Genomic DNA, 22,501 nt, shown 5'->3' with positions numbered 1-22,501 from the left:
GGTACACCACTGCGTATGGCATTGCATTTTCTGTTGTTAGAAGCTTGTTGCTCATAACCACACTCGTGCAGATATGCAAACTAGCATAGTGGTACTGGTACATGGATTGCAGCTTGAATTTATGTTGTTTGTCATTGGCATAACTTTGTAAGTAATATATTAAGCTTGTTCTCATAATGCAGACTACTTTTTGTGCTGATTGACAGAAAAATGTTAGTCCAATAATTGTGTTGCTCAAGAATCATCTATCTTTCTATCTTTCTTTCTTTCTTTCTCTTTCTTTCTTTCTTTCTTTCTTTTTCTTTCACTTTTCTTCTTTTCTTTTCTTTTCTTTTCTTTTCTTTTCTTTTCTTTTCTTTTCTTTTCTTTTCTTTTCTTTTCTTTTCTTTTCTTCTTTCTTTCTTTTCTGTTCTTTTTTTCTTCAATTTTTCTTCATCATATCCTGACCTTTTATTAGGAAGAGGATTAAACGTGCCAATATAGCACTGTGTACTGCATTGGATTACTTAAAAATGGACCCTGCTTTGTATAATCCACATAAAATCACAAACACCGTAAAAGCTTAACATTACTTGATAGGACTATTTCAGTTGAAATCCATATCCCCCTTATGGAAGACATATCTTAATCTTCAACACAGGAAGTGTAAATGTTAAATGAGGGGTTAGCCGAGTGGGTGACTCCCTGTGTGGGAGATTAAAGTCATGTGTTCCATAGGGGGTGTATGGATTTTAACTGGAATAGCCCATTTTGTGGCCAATGACCATACCAAACAAATATCATGAAATCAAGCAAGCAGCAAGCATAATCATAGGATCAAGTGCACACAAGCAAACATCTTCTGTTCATGCAGCAAAACAAATAATGTTTACTTCAGTTTAATTTTGTGGAAGGAAATCGGGCCATTTTATCGACGCAAATGCAAGAGTGTATGAAATTAAGATGCCTTGAAATTAACATAGTTTTACATTAGTTGAAATGGGAATAGATGAGAAAAATAGAATCTATTGAACTTCTGTGAAAAGGTCAATTTTTTGTTTGGATTGTTATCTGATGGTCTTGGGATCTGGAAGGCCCACAAAACAAATAGAGACAGAGAGGAAGACGAGAATAAGAGACTATACAAGAAATGGGCTATTCTAGTTGAAATCCATACAGTACACCCCTGTGGAAGACATAACATTAATTTCGCACACAGGGAGTGTAGCTTTCAAATGCAGTCACTCATTCAGGCAGCCCGTAAATTCACACTCCATGTGTGGGAGATTAAGGGGGTACTACACCCCTCGATAAATTTGTGTCTATTTTTGCATTTTTCTCAAAAACTAATAACACAGTGGTAAAAAAAGTTATGTATATTATAGGGGCAAGGAATCCAATTACTACACTGGAATTTCAGTGATCCAAGACAAGCGGTTTGTTATTTATAACCAGAAATAAGGTACCGCTAGGATATACCTCGTTTCCTATCATATATACTGAACCGCTTGTCTTGAGTCACTGAAATTTCAGTGTAGTAATTGGATTCCTTGCCCCAATAATATACATAACTTTTGTTACCAGTGTGTAATTATTTTTTTTTTTTTTTTCAAAAATAGTCACAAATTTACCACATGGGTGTAGTACCCCCTTAAGGTAATGTCTTCCATAGGGGGAGTACGGATTTTCACCTGGTAAATCCCTATAATGCACAAGTAAGAGACCCAAATAGTATAATATAACAAGATTTACAGCGAGGAATAAAATATGGGAAGAGAACGGGTGATAAAGAGAAGCGCTAATAGAAATGAAGTGAATCAGCACTAGATTGCCAAACAAATCTGTTAATATGATTGATAATTCTTGTGAAAGTATTTTCACTACTTTTGCAGCAATATTTCTAAAAGGTTAAAATAAAAAGAAGTGTAGCATCGCTTTAGAGATATCCTGCCAATGATTTCTTTATTTGCTGTTTTATTCCCCACACCGTCCGTCTACCATCACCGCTACCTGAACAACCCTCACCAAAGAGGATTGGTACAATGTTGGTACTCGACTCAGCTTTTCATTTTTTGGTGTTGCCTTTGCTAATTTGTGAATTGTATTTCAGATACTTGTTAATTTATCACTATGGTTTCTATTAAACTGCCACCTCATCAATGGTGGCTCTGAAAAGAGCTGTGGATGCAATTATTTTTAATATATAACTAAAACCTTCCCATTTCCTTTACATTTTATTGCTTGTTGTCAAGTTAATGTAGAACATATCCTCAAGTTTAAGGAGTTTAATTTTCTGATAAAAAAAAAAAAAAAAGAAACAAAGATAAATCTTAAAACTTCTTTGCATTTGCAAAAACAACTGATTAACCAGTAGCTTTTAAAGAACAGACTTTCTTTCTTGCTTAATAAGAGTGATGCTTTCTTCTCAGAAATGCAGTCCAAGTTTGGTATGATTCGCATTAATGATAATGCCTCTTAATAGGTTACCATCATCTCCATATCAATCCTTTGTGTATGTGGGGGTTTCTTGGCAGACTTACTCCTTCCCAAACGTAATAGACAAAGATTGAAAGCCACATAATCAAATCTAGCGGTCCCATTATGTAGTGCCGCGGTAAATTGATACTAAAAACCGTGTGATTTAAAACTTTGAATCAACTGTTTATACGGAAGAGAAATATGAGCTATTGAGACAGGATTGCGTAACTTCTGTCAAACATGTTTTATAGCACGTAGACACATGGTAATCGCAGGGCGGTTTACTGTTGAAGAGGTACAAATGGGTACGTTGATAAACTTATGGATTGGCTGTAAAAGGGCACCATGATACACTGGTGTTTCAGTTCCTGATTGCAGTGTTGCAGGTTCAAACCCTAACTGTGCTATCCTGTTGTGCACATAGAAAAGGCCCTTTACTTTTATTGCCCCTCTCTACCTAGTGGTATAAATGACTTATGGATTGGCTGTAAAAGGGCACCATGATACACTGGTGCTTCACCTCCTGATTGCAGTTGCAGGTTCAAACCCTAGCTGTGCTATCCTGTTGTGCACATAGAAAAGGTTCTTTACTTTTATTGCCTCTCTCCACCTAGTGGTATAAATGACTTGTGTATGCTGAGAAGGTAAAACAGATTTGTGCTGCTTCGAGATTCCTGTGAAGACCTGTTTTAAGGCAGACATTTTCTAATGACAGCCAATCTATACACTTTTGTTAAATTGGGCTATTCCATTTTAAAATCAACACTACCTTTGTGGAAGATTTTGGAAATATCTGCCACAGGGGAGTATGAATTTCAAATAGAATGAGCGCATTAGGCAGCTCCATTTGAATTCATACACCCTCTCAAAGAAAGATTCAACCTGAATCTTCCCCTAAGGGAGAGTGAGTTTGAAATTGAGCTCCTAATGTGTGCATCCCATTTGAAATTCATACTCCCTCTGTGGAAGTTATTTCCAAAATCTTCTGCAGAGGTAGTGTGGATCTTAAATGGAATAGCCCATTTAGATTTTTACATGGTAATCTAATGTTGCCGGAGACGGCTCATTAAGAACAAGTCGGTGCAAAATTCATTGTGTGTGTGTATATATTTAAACTATTGACGTCAAGATTTTGTTTGAATTAGATGCATAAATTATGCTTACAATTATACAAGAGCCTCAGGAGACTGTTTACCTTAGAAGATACCCACGTTAAAAAATGAAGCAGAGATAATTATTGCACAGATTATTCAAGTATTGAGTGAATACATTGCCATTTTTTTGGTTAATTATTATCAATATAGATGACAATTTATGCTGTGTTATCGTAGGTTAATTACAAAATGAACTGGATCAGTTGTCATACATTAGTGTTTAATAAACCAGAAAACTTAACCAAGATTTATCTGTATTTAGGAGAAAGTAATCAACACACGATGTTGTTATAAGGTTGTATAATGCGTCACTTTGAGGAGATGACGTCAGTCCGTCGTCAGGATCAGGTAATAAAAACAATGACAAATGTCCAGATAAATAACTGGATAGGTAATCTGCTGCAAGTAATGGCATGATTTATTTGTGTTTTTCGTATTTTCTCCTCACTTACGCAGTGGGGAAAAAAAGCATTTGGTTGGACTTACAACCAATCAGAATGTTGCATTTTTGAAGAGTCATGGTGCAAAACGTGACATAAGCCATGATTGTGCTGCCATGTGCAACTTTGATCAGTATTGTTGTTGATAATTTATTGATAGTTAATAAATGCATATCACTTGTTGAAATTGTACAAAATAAAGCATGCATACTGAGAGGTTGATGCGTTTAGATGCATTAACATCTCAATACAAGTGCATTATTTTGTACAATTTCACTCCTAACAAGTGATTTGCATTTATTAACCTATTTCATACACAAGAAAGAATTCCATGATATTTGCTAATTTTATATCAAAATTGTCACTAAAAATGTTGGAAAATATAAACAAAATATACATGCATCAACCTGCAAGAAAAATGAATGTGTCCAAAAGCACTACACGTAGTACACGTTGTGCGTGCCCGTACATATATACACAATCAATGCATGGTTTGCATTTTTCTAACGTTTGCTCTCTGCCAGGGGGAAAGGAGGATCGGTTTTTACCCCGTGAGAAGTCTTACTCGTTACTCCCATCCCGGGATGCTGGCCGCCTGAAAATTGAAAGATTTTGGCACCTTTGCTGTACTTTTTAGCCCATTTTTGACCATTTTCGTCAAAGTTGCCTTGCCCCCTCCCCCCCCCCTCTGAAAAAGTCCTGGCGCTGGTGCTCCTCCCAAGTAGCCATTGCTAAAGTATCTCTATCCATAAAATAACATATGGATACAAAATATATACAGGGCAGCCTTTTATTATATCATGTTTTGCAGGTGTACTCTTCATGTAGATAAGGATTTAAAAATTATTCATTGATGATGATACAGGTTGTTTGTAACTGTACAATATGTTGTTAACTTTGTGGTTTGTATATACTGTGTGTTTATGGTGTGTCTACTAATAATGCATTGCCTATTAGTGATACTGTCAAATAATTGACTTAGATTTTATTATTGTCAGCTTGTTGTGTTCCAAGCGAACAGAAAATTGGCAACTTATGTAATTCTACTTACAAACGCTGAAGCGTAATTATCTTAATGTGTTTGAATTGTTCTTGCATTATAATACATAATAAATGTATATATAGACATGTGACTTCTGTGGAAGAGAGCTCTCTTTCTTTTTGGAAAGAGGACACATTTCTTTAATGGTGATCATTATGTTGTGTGTTTTAAGACCGCATGGTTTCAGCACATGCAATCTACATAACCATCCTCTCAAAACTGATGGTAAGCAATCTGACGGAGTAAAATTTGCCATGTATAAGCTACATGTGTGTAGTCATATTTTGAAAGGCTCTTTTCAGAGCCATAAGCATGCATGCAAACAGTAGCCATTCTATCCACAGCTCTTTTCAGAGCCACAATAGACGAAGGGTCAATCTGCGATGAAGTCAGAACTGCTCTAATGAACAACCTTTTGAAAACCATAACTATTTTTAATTATGTTAAATTTGTCAAGTCATCCTTTGCCTTGCCAAGGTTCTAAGAATAACTCTCTTCCAAGAAGTTAATGCATTTTTGCAAGTAGCATACACCAATATTGCTAGAATGCAATGAATATATCAATCTTGTAAGTGCATTATTACTATAGACAGCAAAAACTATTGTCATAATCATGTGTGAAATAATTTACTTCTTGAATCCTCTGTGATATTGTAATGCTTTCTTTCTATACACTGTAAACCCATATGAGAATGGTACCCATATTTAACCCGTTGTTGTGTAATATTATACTTTCCCTTTCTCGTTTCCATATTGAAGTTACTAGTTGTTACATAGAATAGTTACCAACCTCTTGTAATGATCGTTGGATCCTGACTTTTTAAAATTGGATCAGATGCTTATTGTTTGATATTCAATGGCTTGTTGTATGTCTTGGTTAATTGGTGTATCAGATATCTCTATTATATATCTTGAGGAAGAGATGCCGTAATGGTTCTTTTTGATGAGCAACAAGTAAGGTTGTCGTATAGCAATTTGCTTTGGAATTCAACCCATGATCCACGTTAGACCCAAGATGGTAACCGTGTTGAATGTGTGGATTTGTACATTGTAGAGTCAGGACATGGGTATCCAGACTTTGGTAATGCTAGATGAACAAGGAGGTAAGACTGGTGGAGAGTTGCGTGCAGGATCCAATATATAGCATGAATTCATTGGGTGATTGGGTGTTCATTGTTGACTTTATGAGGCTGCATACAATTCAGAATGGTCACATATTATTTTCCTCAGAGTTGGGAAAGGAAACATGTCTTCGTTACCAGGATTTAAACATTTTGTGATCATACTATTCGCTGTTGTAGTGTGAAGTCAAAATTGATGGTTGTCAAGGTAACTAGTTCACACTATGTTCTGAACCTCGATCAAAATGATCACAATGCAAACTCAATGGGTTGGCTAACAGGTGTGCAAACCATGCGTGAACTAAGACATAATTTAATATGATGCCAAATTAACCTTTTGAAAAAGAAATCTTAAATCAACCACTTACAATATATTTGGCTTCACCTGATACTTCTGAAGGTGATCAAATTGTTTTAGATGAAAATTTGACAAAATTGTGACTTGTGTATAACTTTTGGAAGTTAAAAACTTTACACAGAAACTTGAACTAAACAAAGAACTAAAGTGACAATAGCCTCATAAAGTCATAAAGCTAACCTTGGGTGGTGAGAAAGTTGCTAACCAACATTAAGCAATTATATACTTATTTTTTTTGCTTTGTCATATTATTGATACTGACACACCATTTTCCCATCTCATCTCACTCCTCGCTTCCGCATCACTCATTCATCTGGGCTGCCTACCATAGAGCAAAGAGGCGGGATCAGCACTCTGGTTATGTTGGATGAGCAAGGAGGTGAAAGGATAAATCTTATTATTTATAGTTGTCTTGATGTTTCTATAACCTCAATGATCCTCCTCCTCGTACCAAGTACCAAGTGATATATGTTTGCTGGAGTTGACAATTTTGTGCTTAGCTTCATAGTGTTGTCATCTAACCCCCCTGCCTATCCCATATTGTCTCTTAAATAATGTAACAATTCCTCGACTCTTAACTCCTGACTCACTTTATCTTAGAATATTAGTATCAATTGTACAATGTAATCATATTTCAATTGGTATCTTTTCAGAAGTCTAACCCTCTTTCATATATTTTATGTATTACTTAACCTATTGCATATACCTATAAGCTCTTTAACATTACTTTGCAATGGTGTTGAAACCCTGATATCTGTTCTGTAAGCCACTTACCAATGCATATCTCAGGCCATATTCCGTATATTCATGTTACATTGTGTTAGTTCTACAAGAATTCTGAAAATCTATGTTATTTCAAGTTCTACTACCTTCTTTGATGTAATGACTTGATAACTTCATCATTAGTGTGTAGTATTGTTGACAACCTACTGCCTATTCTGCAACCCATCAGCCAATGCTTATCTCACAATCCCTAGCTTCTTCAAGCTACACTATGTCTGTTCTTAGACTCCTCAAGATAAACAAATCCTGATACCTTCTTCAATATGACTTTATAATGTATAAGGATGTTATCATTTCCTTGTAGTGTTGTGAAACCATGCTACCTATTCTGCAAGCCATTAACAATCCCTAGCTTCTTCAAGCTACCATACCATATGTCAATTCTTAGACTCCTCAAGATAAACATTATTCAAATTCTGATACCTTCTTCAATATGACTTAATAATGAATAAGGACTTCATCATTTCCTTGTAGTGTTGTGAAACCCTGTTACCTATTCTGCAAGCCATTAAGAATCTCTTAAGCTTCTTCAAGCTACCCTATGTCTGTTCTTAGACTCCTCAAGATAAACGAATCCTGATACCTTCTTCAATATGACTTTAGAATGTATAAGGACTTCATCATTTCCTTGTAGTGTTGTGAAACCCTGTTACCTATTCTGCAAGCCATTAAGAATCTCTTAAGCTTCTTCAAGCTACCCTATGTCTGTTCTTAGACTCCTCAAGATAAACAAATCCTGATACCTTCTTTAATATGACTTTAGAATGTATAAGGACTTTATCATTTCCTTGTAGTGTTGTGAAACCCTGCTACCAATTCTGCAAGCCATCCACCAATCCCTAGCTTCTTCACGCTACCCTATGTCTGTTGTTAGACCCCTCTGGATAAAAATTATTCAAATCCCGATACCTTCTTCAATATGACTTTATAATGTATAAGGACGTTATCATTTCCTTGTATTGTTGTGAAACCCTGCTACCAATTCTGCAAGCCATCAACCAATCCCTAGCTCCTTCATGCTACCCTATGTCTGTTGTTAGACCCCTCTAGATAAAAATTATTCAAATCCCGATACCTTCTTCAATATGACTTTATAATGTATAAGGACGTTATCATTTCCTTGTATTGTTGTGAAACCCTGCTACCAATTCTGCAAGCCATCAACCAATCCCTTATCTCTAGCTTCTTCAAGCTACCCTATGTCTGTTCTTAGACTCCTCAAGATAAACAAATCCTGAAACCTTCTTCAATATGACTTTATAATGTATAAGGACTTGATCATTTCCTTGTAGTGTTGTGAAACCCTGCTACCAATTCTGCAAGCCATCCACCAATCCCTAGCTGCTTTATGCTATCCTGTGTCAGTTCTCTTAGATTTCTCAAGATATTTTCAAATCCCAATACTTTCTTCAGTGTGATGTGTTGATAACATATAAAGACTTCGTAAATAGTGTATGGCTAGTATTGTTGACAAACTTGACACCACCTATTCTGAACCCATCAACCAATATATCTCACAACCCTTAGCTGCTTTATGCTAACCTGTGTCAGTTCTCCTAGACTTCTCAAGAAAAACATTATTCAAATCCTGATACCTTCTTCAGTGTGATGACGTGATAACATATAAAGACTTCATCATTAATGTGTAGTGTTGTTGATACTCTCTTCTATTTAATGGTTTTTTAGCCTCGTTTGAAGTTTGATACACAATTGACATTCTGCATGTGACCTCATCAAAGTTGTGTTATCAAAATATCAAAATCCTTGACTATGTTGAATGTTGCCTCAAGTTTTCTGACTTCTGTGATATTTGAACTTTATGATTGCAAACCTCAAAGTACTGTATCTTGACAATTTATGTACTTGTTGGAAATATAAATATGACCTTGAAATGTCTTACCATTATCCTCAACCAACAAGTTTTAACCTTTCTGTTATAATGTTTTATCTCTCTTCCGCAAATTGTAATTCTTCGGATATATATTACATTACTGACGACTGCCCACTTCAATCATGTCATATTGTTTGACTAAGTAAGTCAAGTTACTCCACGACTTCCGACCCTAAAACCATCCGACTTAATCAATTTTGTTGTGTCCTTTAATGTGACTTGAAATTATGAGACATGACCTCATTCAAACTTTCTGTCCTCATAAACAACAGGATGTTTAATAGAGATACTTCGTCCTTGTGTTTATTGGACTTGTGGATTCCAGCAGATGCTATGAGCATGAGATATTTAACTAGGATTTAAAGTGGATTTCATACAATTCTCTTCTGCTATTACTGGAGATATGTAGACAATCTAATGACTGATGTGACCCTCTTATCCGACTTGACCTGGCTCAATTGATTGACTCACAAAATAGTATTCTTCATGACCGTATTTGCGCCAGGCAGTGATCAAGATGCAATCTGTTTCATTGAATATTTAATCAAGCAGCAACTTGTCCAGATTACTTCTTGATAAAGATCAGCTCTTCTGCTCTTCTTATAGATCCGAAATCTTGCCGGTGCATTTTCATATCATGGACGTAAACATCAAAGGACTTATCATTGAGTTTCTTTCAAACCAGCGCTTTCATAAGCAGAATCTTGTACCATGTTTTCTGTCCCCATGATTAAGATTATGAAAGAAGTCCATTCATTGCGCATAAGTATGTTTACTATTTTGCTGTGTATTACCCAGTATAAGTGTATACTTAAGTCCTGGTACCTGGGAATGAAGTATTATAGCCCTAGAATAGGTTGACAATCATCTCTGAATATACACTCATGCTAAAATGTCAGATGTCAACCGCTAGCTCAACAACTATTTTATCCGTAGATTTACACGTAGATATGGATGAAAATAAGCTTGACATTTCCATATTGGCATGACAAAAGGCATTTCCGGCGTATTCTTCTGGCAAAAGTACAAGAAATGCTTTTCTTAATATTTTGTCAACATTTGGAGAAAAAGAAGCAAATGTTTTGATTAGGTAGGAATATTTGAATAAACATATTCTGACATTTCAAAGCTGTTTAAGTTTTGGAAGTTACATGATATACAGGAATTATACACCAGTTGAAATTAAAGTCTTCAGAACATTTACAGCTTATTCTTAAAAGCGTGAAGTTGCACGTGTTGAACTGCTCGATGTCTTATCAGCTTTATATTAATCCCAATTAAGCCCAATCCCAGCTTTGGGATATTAGGGAGCAAACCAGGACACTTACCTTTTCCCTAATATGGAATATACTGTGTTAGGGAGTGGTCGTAATTTAAGAGTTGGATGGCCAGTAAATTATTTGCCTGCATTTGTCGAATGAATTGGCTTCTTCTGAGGTAATTTGTGAAAAATGTCTTATTATCCACTTGTTTTTCATTTTTATCATCATTAGTTATTAGTATTACCTACGTACATGCTATTTGGTTTCTTACATGTAGCTTAATTATTTCAAATGAATTTTGCACTTAGCATTATTATATTTTGTTTAACGCTGCTGATGAGAAAACTGAATTATTTTAAGTGTGTATAACAGGGAGTCATATATAATTTGTATTCATGGATGGAGGTATAAAGTATTGATGACTGGGCCGATAAAAAGGTTATAATAGGCAATGTTTAGTGTCCTGTGTTTGTTAATTTTTATTTATTTGTTTATTTTAACAATAACATTATTATTTCATGTTTGTTATTCCATATGAAAACATTCCGTGTTTGTCATCTTTATTTTAAATGTTACTCGTTGAGTTTATCATTTATATGTTCCTCGTTCTTGTGTCTTATTTTACATGTTATTCATTTTATATTATATATATCGGCCATTGCACAGCTGAAAACTGTCCACAAAATCATTATTGTGCATTTTATCTGTGATCTTTTGATCCATTCTTGAGATGTCAATAAAACAAGTTGACTGTATTTCACAAGTAGCATCAACACCTTTACACATTACTTAATACAGGAAATGCCGCAAGTTTTTGTGTGAAATAGAGTCATGCTACGTGTCAAGGCTCACATCGTAATTATAAAACCTCTTGGCAATGGTAATCATGCCAGGGAGCTCTTGAAACAAAGTCTGCTCTTATCCGTCTGACAAAGTTAAAGCTGACGTCTCCTTAATGCTGGCGCCTACTACCTAAACGTACCAGAATGCGAGAGAAAATATTAAAATTAGTTAATTATGGAAACACAAGTACTTTGCCATTATCATTATGCACACGCATGTTTTCCATATTTATATTTTTCGATTTGAAATCAACTACAAATTTGTGCACTTTTTATATTCATTTTTGCTCTCAAAATTTTGTTGTGGTTATGCTTATAAAGTGTACGAGTATTTTGTATGAAATTGCACACAATGTGACTAATTTTCAATGTGCAAATTCAGGAACATTGATTTTCAGTGAGCAGCAAAGTTTGACCACAATTTTCACTTTTTTTTACATTCATATACACACTGACAGAAGTGAAACACTTACATTAGCACTTATTTGCACAGATCGGACATTTGATAACACCACATTTTTTATTTGCCTATGCGTATGTTTAGAGTCAGGATATTGGTATCAAGACATTGGTTATGTTGGATGAGCAAGGAGGTAAGGTTTAAGCGTGTGATATTACGCGTGTGCTAGCAACATACAACTCCGCCGTGTCAATAGCTATGGTAACTCTTCAAGGCTTTCACAGGATAAATGGTTCCTCCGCAGTCTGTATGATTAGATTTCAAATCTAGAATCCGCAGATCACGCATGTAACTGAAAGCTGCTCCAAGCTGTAGAAAAAAGATAAAACTCCTGGATTAAGTTTGGCATATTATATTAAACAGCTAGTTATACATGGGAGGAGTAGCAGACTTTTTGGGGGCGCCCGCTACGGTGGGGCCCTTATTGTCAATATATGACAAGGTCTCATGCCCCATATTGCCTATCTACCATGTCCAGTTTCTTTCCAAGATGCAGCTCGTGTTTTGGTAGATTTTAAAATTATGAAAAGTTTGGAATCAAAAGACACTGCAACTAAGTTGTTTTATCTTCTCAAATGAAAACCTCCTAAAATCTTGTGAAAGTCTCGGAAGTTAAATTAGCCATTGGCACTTAGATCAAAACAAAAACATTAAATAAAAAAAATGCTTTGCAGGGAATTCAATTGCTCCTTTAACTGCACCATTACATATTAACTGACATAACATATTTGTACCATCTCATTTTATCCCTATCTATACCTACCCACCCACCAATCAACCTACCTACCTACCATCCTACCTACCTACCTACCTACCATGGTGTGTTTCTACTCCATCTGCGGTGCTAATATAGAGCAAAGATGCTGGAATCAGGACTCTGGTTATGTTGGATGAGCAAGGAGGTGAAAGGATAACTTTATTTTTTATGTCTTGCTCTTCATGTTTTTTTAAAATTTGATTCAAAAGAGTTCACTGCTTTCTTAAGATATATAACCTGACTTAAGTCAACTTTTTGATATGTTGGCATTACTTTAATTTATAACCTGACTTTGGTTAATGTTTTGATATGTTCATATTAATATGTATTGAAAGTTATATCTATATACTATTGAATACATATTCATTTTTAATGATGATTTTGAAAATATATAGATTCAAACCTTTAGCCTATGCAAATTACGACATTCCAAAATTATACAAAGACTTATATATTCAATGAGATTAAAATGCAAAAAAAACAACCCAAAAAACAATTGGTATGTCTCAAAGCTTTTGAAACTGAATATGGAATGTGCCCCCCCCCCCCTTCCGACTCAAACTCAGTCAAAATAAGTTAAAGATACAGTCTAAGACTCTATAATGAAATCTTTTTGTGAATTTAAAGTCAAAGTGTTTATTAATTATTTTTGTGTATAAAAAAATGGAGCAAGTATAAAATTTGCCAATATTTGAGACAAATTTGCAATACAAAATTAACTTTTTGCCTAATACTTTTACCACACCCTACCTTTAAACCTAACCTGTGACGTAACCTTTAACCCCACCCTGCTTTTAAAGACAACACACAGTATATACAATGCTTACAAAAATATTGCTGCAATTTTACAGTGGTGGTCAGGGGATGGATCCACATAGGGACAAATGTGGCATGTGTGCCCCACCCTCTAAAACAAAGTGCTAATGGAAAGAAGGAAGAAGACCAAAAAAGAAGGGGGAAAGGAAGGAAGGAAGGAAGGAGGAAGAGAAATAGAAGAGAGAACTTTTTATACCCTAAACTGCAAATTCTGGATCCACCGCTGTGTCGGAAGATTTAATTTATTTCATCATTGTTGAAAGATACCCTTTAAATGTTTCTTCAGTTCTTCTTACTTATATTTAATATTTTTAGTTGAAATGTTTACTGTCTTTATTTGTTTTATTGAATTTTTGATTGTAGTGTTTCATATGAAATGCATTATCAGAATACTAACAGTTTCATTGCGAGAGACCATAGACCCCAAAGACCATGACTTCTGCGACTGACCATCTAGTCTTGACCAACCTTATTCCAATAAAAAGACATGTTGAAGTCCATTAAAAGACAAAGGTGGACCACCCATTGCACTTCAAGAAATGTAAAGGTCTAGAAGGTTGACTGTATCGGCTTCTCCAATGTGTATGGACTATTGTATACTAAATTTTATTTGAGAAATTCTCCCAAGTTGCAATCCTACTGGATGAAGGTAAAAAAATGAGGACATGTTCCGTCTATTCAGAGTGTCCTCTTACAGAAGTTCTAGGTTATATATATCTTGAGAAACATGAGAACTGTATGATTGTTAACTAATTATTAGTAACCCTTAACCTCTAACCCTGCTAACAGCTATTCCTGTGTATTGCTGATGTAGCCTTGAAATTAGTGACCTTAATTTTTTCCTTTGCTGCTAACCAACCGCTCTAGTTTCACCTAACAGGCATTTGCATGTATCCATAAAGCGAAAGAAGCATGATGCAGTAACTAACAAGTGATCGGGAAAAAAAATGCAAGCTGAATGAATTTTGTTTGCGACCCATGTCAATGGCCATAAGATTGAAATCCTGGGTTGTTTTGGTACGATGGAATGTTTGCCCGGAGTAAGTGCTAGGTCATGTATTGGAATGAATTGTGGGCTATTGAAGTAGATAGCATAGACGGAGACAATGGTGTACCACCTTTCACTCATTGGGCTGTTACAGTTGAAATCCATACTCCCCTATGGAAGTCATGGCCTTAATCTCCCACACAGGGAGTGTGAATTTCACATGTGATTACCTGAATGGGTGACTCCATTTGAAATTTGCACAACCTCTGTGGGAGATTAAGATCATGTCTTCCATAGGGGGTGTATGGTGATACCATTTGAAATCTACACCCCTGTGTGGGAGATTAAGATCATGTCTTCCATAGGGGGTGTATGGTGATACCATTTGAAATCTACACCCCCTGTGTGGGAGATTAAGATCATGTCTTCCATAGGGGGTGTATGGTGATACCATTTGAAATCTACACCCCCTGTGTGGGAGATTAAGATCATGTCTTCCATAGGGGGTGTATGGTGATACCATTTGAAATCTACACCCCCTGTGTGGGAGATTAAGGTCATGTCTTCCATAGGGGGTGTATGGACATCAACTGGAACGGCCCGTTTAGTGAGGTGATGAGGAGGAGACAAGATGTGTTGTCACATTTACATCAAAAGAAAACCACCATCGGTTTCATGTAAACAATATTGTGTTTTCAATCATTTCTATGCCCCAAAATGATTCCCAAGTGATACGATTGCATTACTTTCTTTTCCAAGAATGTAATCATGTATTTGGGTTTTTTACATGCAAGATACTAATTAAACCTCCTCCGGCTACACGAATCCAATCTGATTTCACTTTCAGTTTTCTATCATATATGAAACTAGTTTCTAGTGAGTAGTTTCCCTTCAAATACGTCAAAGAAGGAAATGAATTGAAAATGCAATAATTAAGAAAGATGTGACATACTTCGTCAAATAACCAATTTCGCACCCAGAAATACATGGCAATTTGTGCATTAGACATGCGACCTTGTAATATAATGCTTGTGTCAATGTGATAACTTTCGTTCAAAAACACGTTCAGATTTCCCAGATTCTATCTATTTTCTATATTCACTAAAACATTTATGGTGTGTTAAAGTACATCAAGACCTACAACGTATATGGAGACAACACACGGGCACATGGTGTCTAACGACACTGCATTGGCGAAGTAAACACAGAGTTCAGATAACATGGAATTTAATAAAGACAGAGAACACCCGTGCAACCAAATGTAATCCTAGCCAGTTATGTAACGTATCATTTTTTTTCTCGCTTCTTGGATACCGCTTTGCAACTTGCGTCACCGCCGACTCGGAACATTTTCACAAATTTTACCTGCATGAGCTAACTAATAAGTTGATCATTTCTCAAGCATAGCTAGCTATCTTCTTTCACTTCATTCCCGTCACTCTATAGTGTGTGTCTTCATCCATTAATATCACCATTTATATCGTAGTCATTTTGTATGCATGGTAGTGTTGATTAGCTGTGAACTCGTTGATTTTCTTTCATGTCATATGATCATACATGATGTAGTGGCTTACCAAACTAGGCTAGACAAAAAGAATATATGAATATTTGAACAAATTTATTTTTTGTACTTGAAACGTGTTACAAGGAGGTATCATTTTATTCAACCTTGTTATCATTGGGCAGTCATATGGTTAATAATTGGCTCCCTTGTGTTACACGGTAACAATGTTAGTTTGTGTAATAATCAAAGTGAGACTTTACGCAGTATTCTGTTGAGATTCAGCTCATACTATTGCCTAGCCGTTTGAAAGATAACCGTAACATCATGTTCATCAAGTCAACCATTTAGTGTTTTTCTTTTGATTTTGTAATATGTGCATGAAACGTGACTGGATCAAATAACATGGAGATACATTTGTAAGTTTCACTCAGAGAATAATAACTTGTGTTACACAACAGAACAGAAAACATTAGTCCCACAACATGAATATAGTCAGGTGGGTTGCCATTCTGTAATGTGCTATTAGGCAATGGATGATTCTGAGATGCCACTTTTTGCCAAATTTCCTGATTTTAGGGAATTTTGCTCAAATTCTGTGCAAAAGTTAGTATAATATATTTTATAAATGTTTTTTTTTTCTTCAGACATTTTCAAGACTTTTGAAACTACCAAGTGGCATTCTGAGAAATTTTAAAACTTGACTTTATTTTGATTATCCAACTTTTTCAAACATCATTTGGCTTTCTTTGGTCACAGTTTTATGATACTTTAAACCATCACAAGTCAAAGATGCTCCTCAAAATTTAGAAAAGGATAAAATTTTCCAAACAATGTTGATGTTCAGTGTCTCCATTTTGTTCCACCCAGTCACATTTTAGTATATCATTCAATTATAGATTCACTTTATTTGACATGATAAGTACTCTTCAAATTCCTTCATGAAATTGTTGTGACATAAATTTCAGAAGAGATGAAATATGAAAATTTTCGGAAGAAAAGGGATGATTTGTTCCTATTCATTGGTCTTGTCAGGATGAAAATGACATGCTTTGCAAATGCAAATGTCTGTAATTCTATTCGTAAAATCAAAGTGACTTTGTAACAGCCTAAAAAAGAATACTACTTGATTTAATTACTTACGTTGGCCTAAAATGGTGAAGCAATTTGAAATGTTGATTGATTTGATAAATGGTGCTTGAGCATGTCAAGTAAAGACAGATTTATTTGTTTCAAGTACACAAATTGCAATGTTTTGAATTCACACCCAAATGGAAATTCAAAACATTATGTTTAACAATGGGCTATTCCATTTAAAATCCACACTACCCCTGTGGAAGATTTTGGAAATATCTTCCACAGAGGAGTATGAATTTCAAATGAAATGAACATATCAGGCAGCTCCATTTTAAATTTCATACACCCTCTGAGAAAGATTCAATCTGAATCATCCAGAGGGAGCATGGGTTTCAAATGAAGCTGCCTAATGTATTAATTTCATTTGAAATTCACACTCCCCATGTGGAAGCTATTTCCAAAATCTTCCACAGGGGTAGTGTGGATTTTAAATGGAATAGCTCAATCATCATGCCTGTCACATTTTTGTAATAATAGTTCATCTAAAGTTGTATAGCAGTTTTAGAGGCTATGATTCGCCGGGATTGAAATCTAAAGTGGGTGTTTAGATATCATAATTGAAGTATAAGTGCTCTGAAATTGCTACTGAAGGTTACAATTTATTACTGTTGTGCTGGTGTGTAATAACACCAAGAGTTATTGGATTGGCAGCTATATGTAGAACCATTGAAATGGGCTAGTCCAGTTGAAATCCATACGCCCCCGTATTGAAGACACAACCTTAATCTTTCATACATGGGGTGTAGATTTCAAATGGAGTCACCCATTCGGGTAACTATTTGAAATTCGCACTCCCCATGTGGAAGGGGGTGTATGGATTTCAACTGGAATAGCCCAAATTTACAATTTCCGACTGTGTGTATTTTTCCTACACAACAAAGATTGCATTACTTGTGTTATAACCCGCAGGGCATAATAATAAATATTTATTAATTTGAGATGCGGTATACAAAAAGGTGACTCAAATTAATGCAAAATCTTATCCTTTTGAATATGTACTCTTAAAAGCTCTTTGATAAATTTTGATTAGCCTCTTTGTGGTCTAATACAATTACTGAAAAGAAAAGATGTTTCAGCTTGGTAGGGTAGAAGAAGGTCACGCAAATGCTTAATTTGTATAGTACAGATGTGCAAATTACTTGTAGCTTTTGGACTTGGCTACTATACATACGATTCTTTGCATATATTACCAACTGTAGCTGCAGGTTTAATAGAGACGGCGTATTTAGAATTTTTGAGAAACTACGTAACTTGAAATTGGTTCAATTTACTTATCCCATCATAGCATTTGACGAAGACAGCACAGTGAATTGTTAAGCTTGATTAGCAATTACAGAGCACTTGAGGAAGGGCTGATTTTATTTGATATACTATTGTGCAAACGAATCCTGCAAATAAACGGTCTCAATAAAAAGCACAGTGGCCGGGAATGATACGAGGAGAGCAGATTCGATATACGACTCTTAACGATATACAATGGGAAGAAGATCCAATTGAAAAGGGCTGCTTTGCATATGAAATGATTCTGTATAGGCAATTCATTTAGTTTCTTTGGACGGATCATGTTTGCTCTTGGCGTTGATAAATGGTATGGGGGAAAAACAGACATCAAATTCTGGCTCAGTTATGATATCGATTGCAGTATGATATTAAGGTTTTGATTTATGTGTTATGATGACACCCAATTAAGTTGATTGCAATTGGTAGTTTGATGCATGTGGACCAGTATTGACAATCAAAATATTGTCTTTTGGTTCTGATTTATCTCAATTCATTTTCAAATTTCAAATTGTGCCTGCTATCCTTTGGTTGTATATCTTCCAGGAGAAAAATGAGACAAAAAAAAAGAAGACTGAAACAAAAATAATTTTCACATGAATTTGGATTTCCCCCTATTTCTGCTCACCCCATCAAAATAAATTATCATGTTATTTTGGAAAAAAACCAAAAAAAAACCATGTTGATTACTTACAACACCACCCCAGGTAAGTACATGTATACAAATAGTACATAGACTCAGCATACTACAATTACCAAAGATAAGTCAGACTCAGCATACAATTACCAAAGATAAGTCAGACTCAGCATACAATTACCAAAGATAAGTCAGGCAAAAAATATTGGGCAAAAAACGTTGGGCAAGTATTGCCCAATGTTGAGTAAAAATCAGATGTCTAAATTATTGAGCACGGAACAATTGGTTTATGTTGGGAACATTTTTACCAAAAACATTTTGACTTATAATTTAGTCCGGAGATTTAGTCTGTTGATGTTGGGGAAAATGAATCTTAAGATGTTTGGTGCTTTTTTTAATTACTTAAGTTAAAGATTGACTGGAGCGCTTATCAGGGTGTAACCAAAAGCCAAAAGTAACTCAAAACTTTCATTTAAATGTAATTTCTATTTAGAATTTTAGGTAAGAATTCAATCTTCATGTTTTTTAAAGAGACAGAAGGCAAGTTTCTCAATTTAAATAACTGGATTCATTCTAAAATTGGTGAGACTAGTAACTTTGTTGATTCTGTGTGCTGTTTGTATATTGTGATATTTAAGTACAAAGAAAACTAACTTTATTGCTTGGATTTAATCACAGAACAATTGGACCGCATTGAGGAAGGTATGGACCAAATCAATGCCGACATGCGAGAAGCAGAGAAGAACTTAACGGGCATGGAAAAATGCTGCGGTCTTTGCGTCTGCCCCTGGAAGAAGTAAGATCGCTGGCGAGCCATCGCTTACCAGCTGGGTGTATTTTGTGTGTTTGATGTTATGTTTTTATGCATGCAATAACTAACAGTTGTTTTGACGTTAAACAAATTGTGTTCAACAGAACAATTGGATCGTATCGAGGAAGGGATGGATCAAATTAACGTGGATATGCGGGAAGCGGAGAAGAATTTGACAGGGTTGGAAAAATGCTGCGGCATCTGTGTTTGTCCGTGGAAAAAGTAGGTTTTTTTATTGGCAAACCGATTTGCAGGCTCGCCAACTCCCTTCACAACTCGCCAAGTTCTCAGCATGTCTCTAATATCGGCTTCATTAAAAAGCTCACATTTGCGGTGCAGAATTTGTCCAACTTTATTATTGAAACTCCTCCCAAGTCTGCTCATTCTGTTTCATTTATTTCCGTTCAAGAAAACATGTTCAAATCTCTTACATCTATATAAAGAATCATTTCCCCATATATTGCAAATCATTTTCTAATTTTCCAATTTCAATGTCTGTCAGCGCAATATTTTTTTCGAAAGCAATTAATCCACAAATTTGACACTTTTGTTAAAAGCCTTGATCATAACCCAAGCTGAGCTGAATTTTTCTAATAATGAGAAATGTATCATCCCTTCAGCATTTTTCTATATTTAGCATTTTCAAAATTGATGTTTTATAAGATAACCTTTTCAAATAATTCTTGTACTGTACTCCAATGTCCCTGTTTTATGATCATGAAATCATTTCGGTTTGAGGTCTTTTTTGTGCAACAGTTTAATTATTTCTAGAGTTTTTCGTTCACATTTGTGAAAGTTATTTTTGAAAACGTTGATAAGAGAAATTCAGGACGATTCTGCATTGGAAAAAAAACCGCCAATAATCGCAGCCACAAATAACAATGCCACGTACATTCACTACTCACGTATACTTAAGTGCCATCTCAAGTGTTTTTTGAATCACATTCTCAAGTCATTTTTTGATCACATTTCTACCAATTTAGTTTACTGCTGACAGGTGTATTCGGTTTCATTTTGACTCAAGAAATCGATTTGCACATTAATACAAGGATGGTAACATTTTGTAAAGCAAGATCAATATGTACATGATGCAGGGTTGTTATTTTGTGATGATCCTGTTTTGCGGGAAGACTTTCAACTGTGATCGCTTTGAATAATCCTAGCACTGTGTGCCCTAGCACCGTGTGCTTATTTGATTGATTGATTGATCGATTGAGCGATTGTGTACAAAATTGACTGGAAATGTGATGCACAAAGTAATTTATGGGGCACTAAAGCACTCACACGCTTACGTATAATTGGGCAAAATGACTCAATTGGTTTCTGGAAGTAATTTTGATTTATACTTTTTAAAACGTTTCCTTAAAAAAGGTTACAAAGCTAGAAAAATGCCAGAGTTCTCAAAATTCCTTTTGACCAAACGTGACTCATTTTGCTCAATTATATGTCTCATATCCCGTCATGCTTGCAGGTAGTGTGAGCTGGATTTAAAACAAAAGCAGCAGCTTGTGGATAGAAAGTAATCACTAATCATGCTGACATTCACAGAAAGTTAAAAATAAATAGAGCTGTAACAATAATATCACATGTTAATTTCTATGGGACTTCTGTGGTAAACTAACCCTACTACCTACATATATCCCATAATGCTGTCTGAGAAGACCATCATTAGAGAGGAACCAATCACTGATGATTTTGTCATAGAAAGAAATTTTTTAAAAAGAGCTGAAGAAATATCACAAATGCATTTTTCAGGGACTCCTTGGTTTGCTTACCAAATCACAAGCTATTATCTGTCTCGACTAAAAGTTGAGAGTAATGCCATGTTGGATTTTGCAGATTTGAACCGCGTCCGGTAACCTAATCCCATGAGGTGTATACACACAAGTTGAAGCGTTATTTGTCCGGATGCTGGTGTCGTGATGCAACTATGTAAATGCATTTGATTTGAATCTGCTACTGTGAAATCTAACATGGGGTTACCCTCAACTTACGACGACACAAACAATAATAATTCTATTTGATAACTAAGTTCTAATCACTGAGGATGCTGACATGTCAGAGAGAGCTCAAGATATATCACAGATGCTTTTCTTTGGTAACTCCTTTTATGAGCTAACCTACTCGCATCCCATAATGCTCTCTGATAAGACAATTAGTAGAGATACACTAATCACTAATGCTGCTGACATGAAAAGTTTAAAAAGGGCTTAAGAAATATCCAAAATTCATTACTGGGACTCCTTGGTGCACTAACCTACTCACATGTATCCCATAATGCTGTATGATAAGAGAATAAGTAGTGAGAAACTAGTCACTAATGATGTTGATTTGGAGAGAAAATTTTTAAAAAGAGCTTAAGAAATATCACAAGTTCAATACACTGGGCTAGCTAATACTCCGTGCTTCTAAAAATGGCGCAAGTATTAAAGTTGACTTTTAAGTGAAAATAGCTTTAATGAAATACAGCATTAATGATTTTATTAATAGAATATATTCATCGCTGCGAGCAAACAGATTTTGACATAACATTTACTCTAATCTTTAATAATCAAATTACGGTTGAAATGCACAATACTTGCCTCATAGCATTAATAGCAGACAATTTGAATTGTGCATAATTGTCACTTGAGAACCTATTTCCATACAGATAATCATCATATTGGAGGGAACATGAGATGAAATAATGATACTCTTTCAGACTCTGTAATTTGGTTTGACAAGCAACTGAAATTGTAACTGTAATCTTATAATAGGATCACATAT

General features: G+C 35.3%; 1 protein-coding gene across 13 annotated transcripts in view; it reads left to right on the top strand.

Moving 5' to 3' along the window:
• The window catches only part of LOC140153685 (synaptosomal-associated protein 25-like), a 259,881-nt gene that overhangs the window by 211,902 nt on the left and 25,478 nt on the right, over positions 1-22,501 (top strand). For 4 of the 13 annotated variants that reach the window (XM_072176502.1, XM_072176495.1, XM_072176500.1 and 1 more), the window contains 2 exons: positions 12,664-12,712; positions 19,603-19,720. In XM_072176502.1, coding sequence (XP_072032603.1) covers positions 12,664-12,712; positions 19,603-19,720 — 167 coding nt within the window. Of the gene's footprint in view, positions 1-6,147; positions 6,197-11,894; positions 11,944-12,663; positions 12,713-19,602; positions 19,721-19,839; positions 19,958-22,501 lie in introns of all 13 variants that reach the window. The other 9 variants (XM_072176506.1, XM_072176499.1, XM_072176507.1 and 6 more) reach the window with 4 other exon arrangements.

The sequence above is a fragment of the Amphiura filiformis genome, chromosome 5 (genome assembly GCF_039555335.1).
Source record: "Amphiura filiformis chromosome 5, Afil_fr2py, whole genome shotgun sequence".
Lineage (NCBI taxonomy): Eukaryota > Metazoa > Echinodermata > Ophiuroidea > Amphilepidida > Amphiuridae > Amphiura > Amphiura filiformis.
This window is presented reverse-complemented; position numbering and strand designations above follow the sequence as displayed.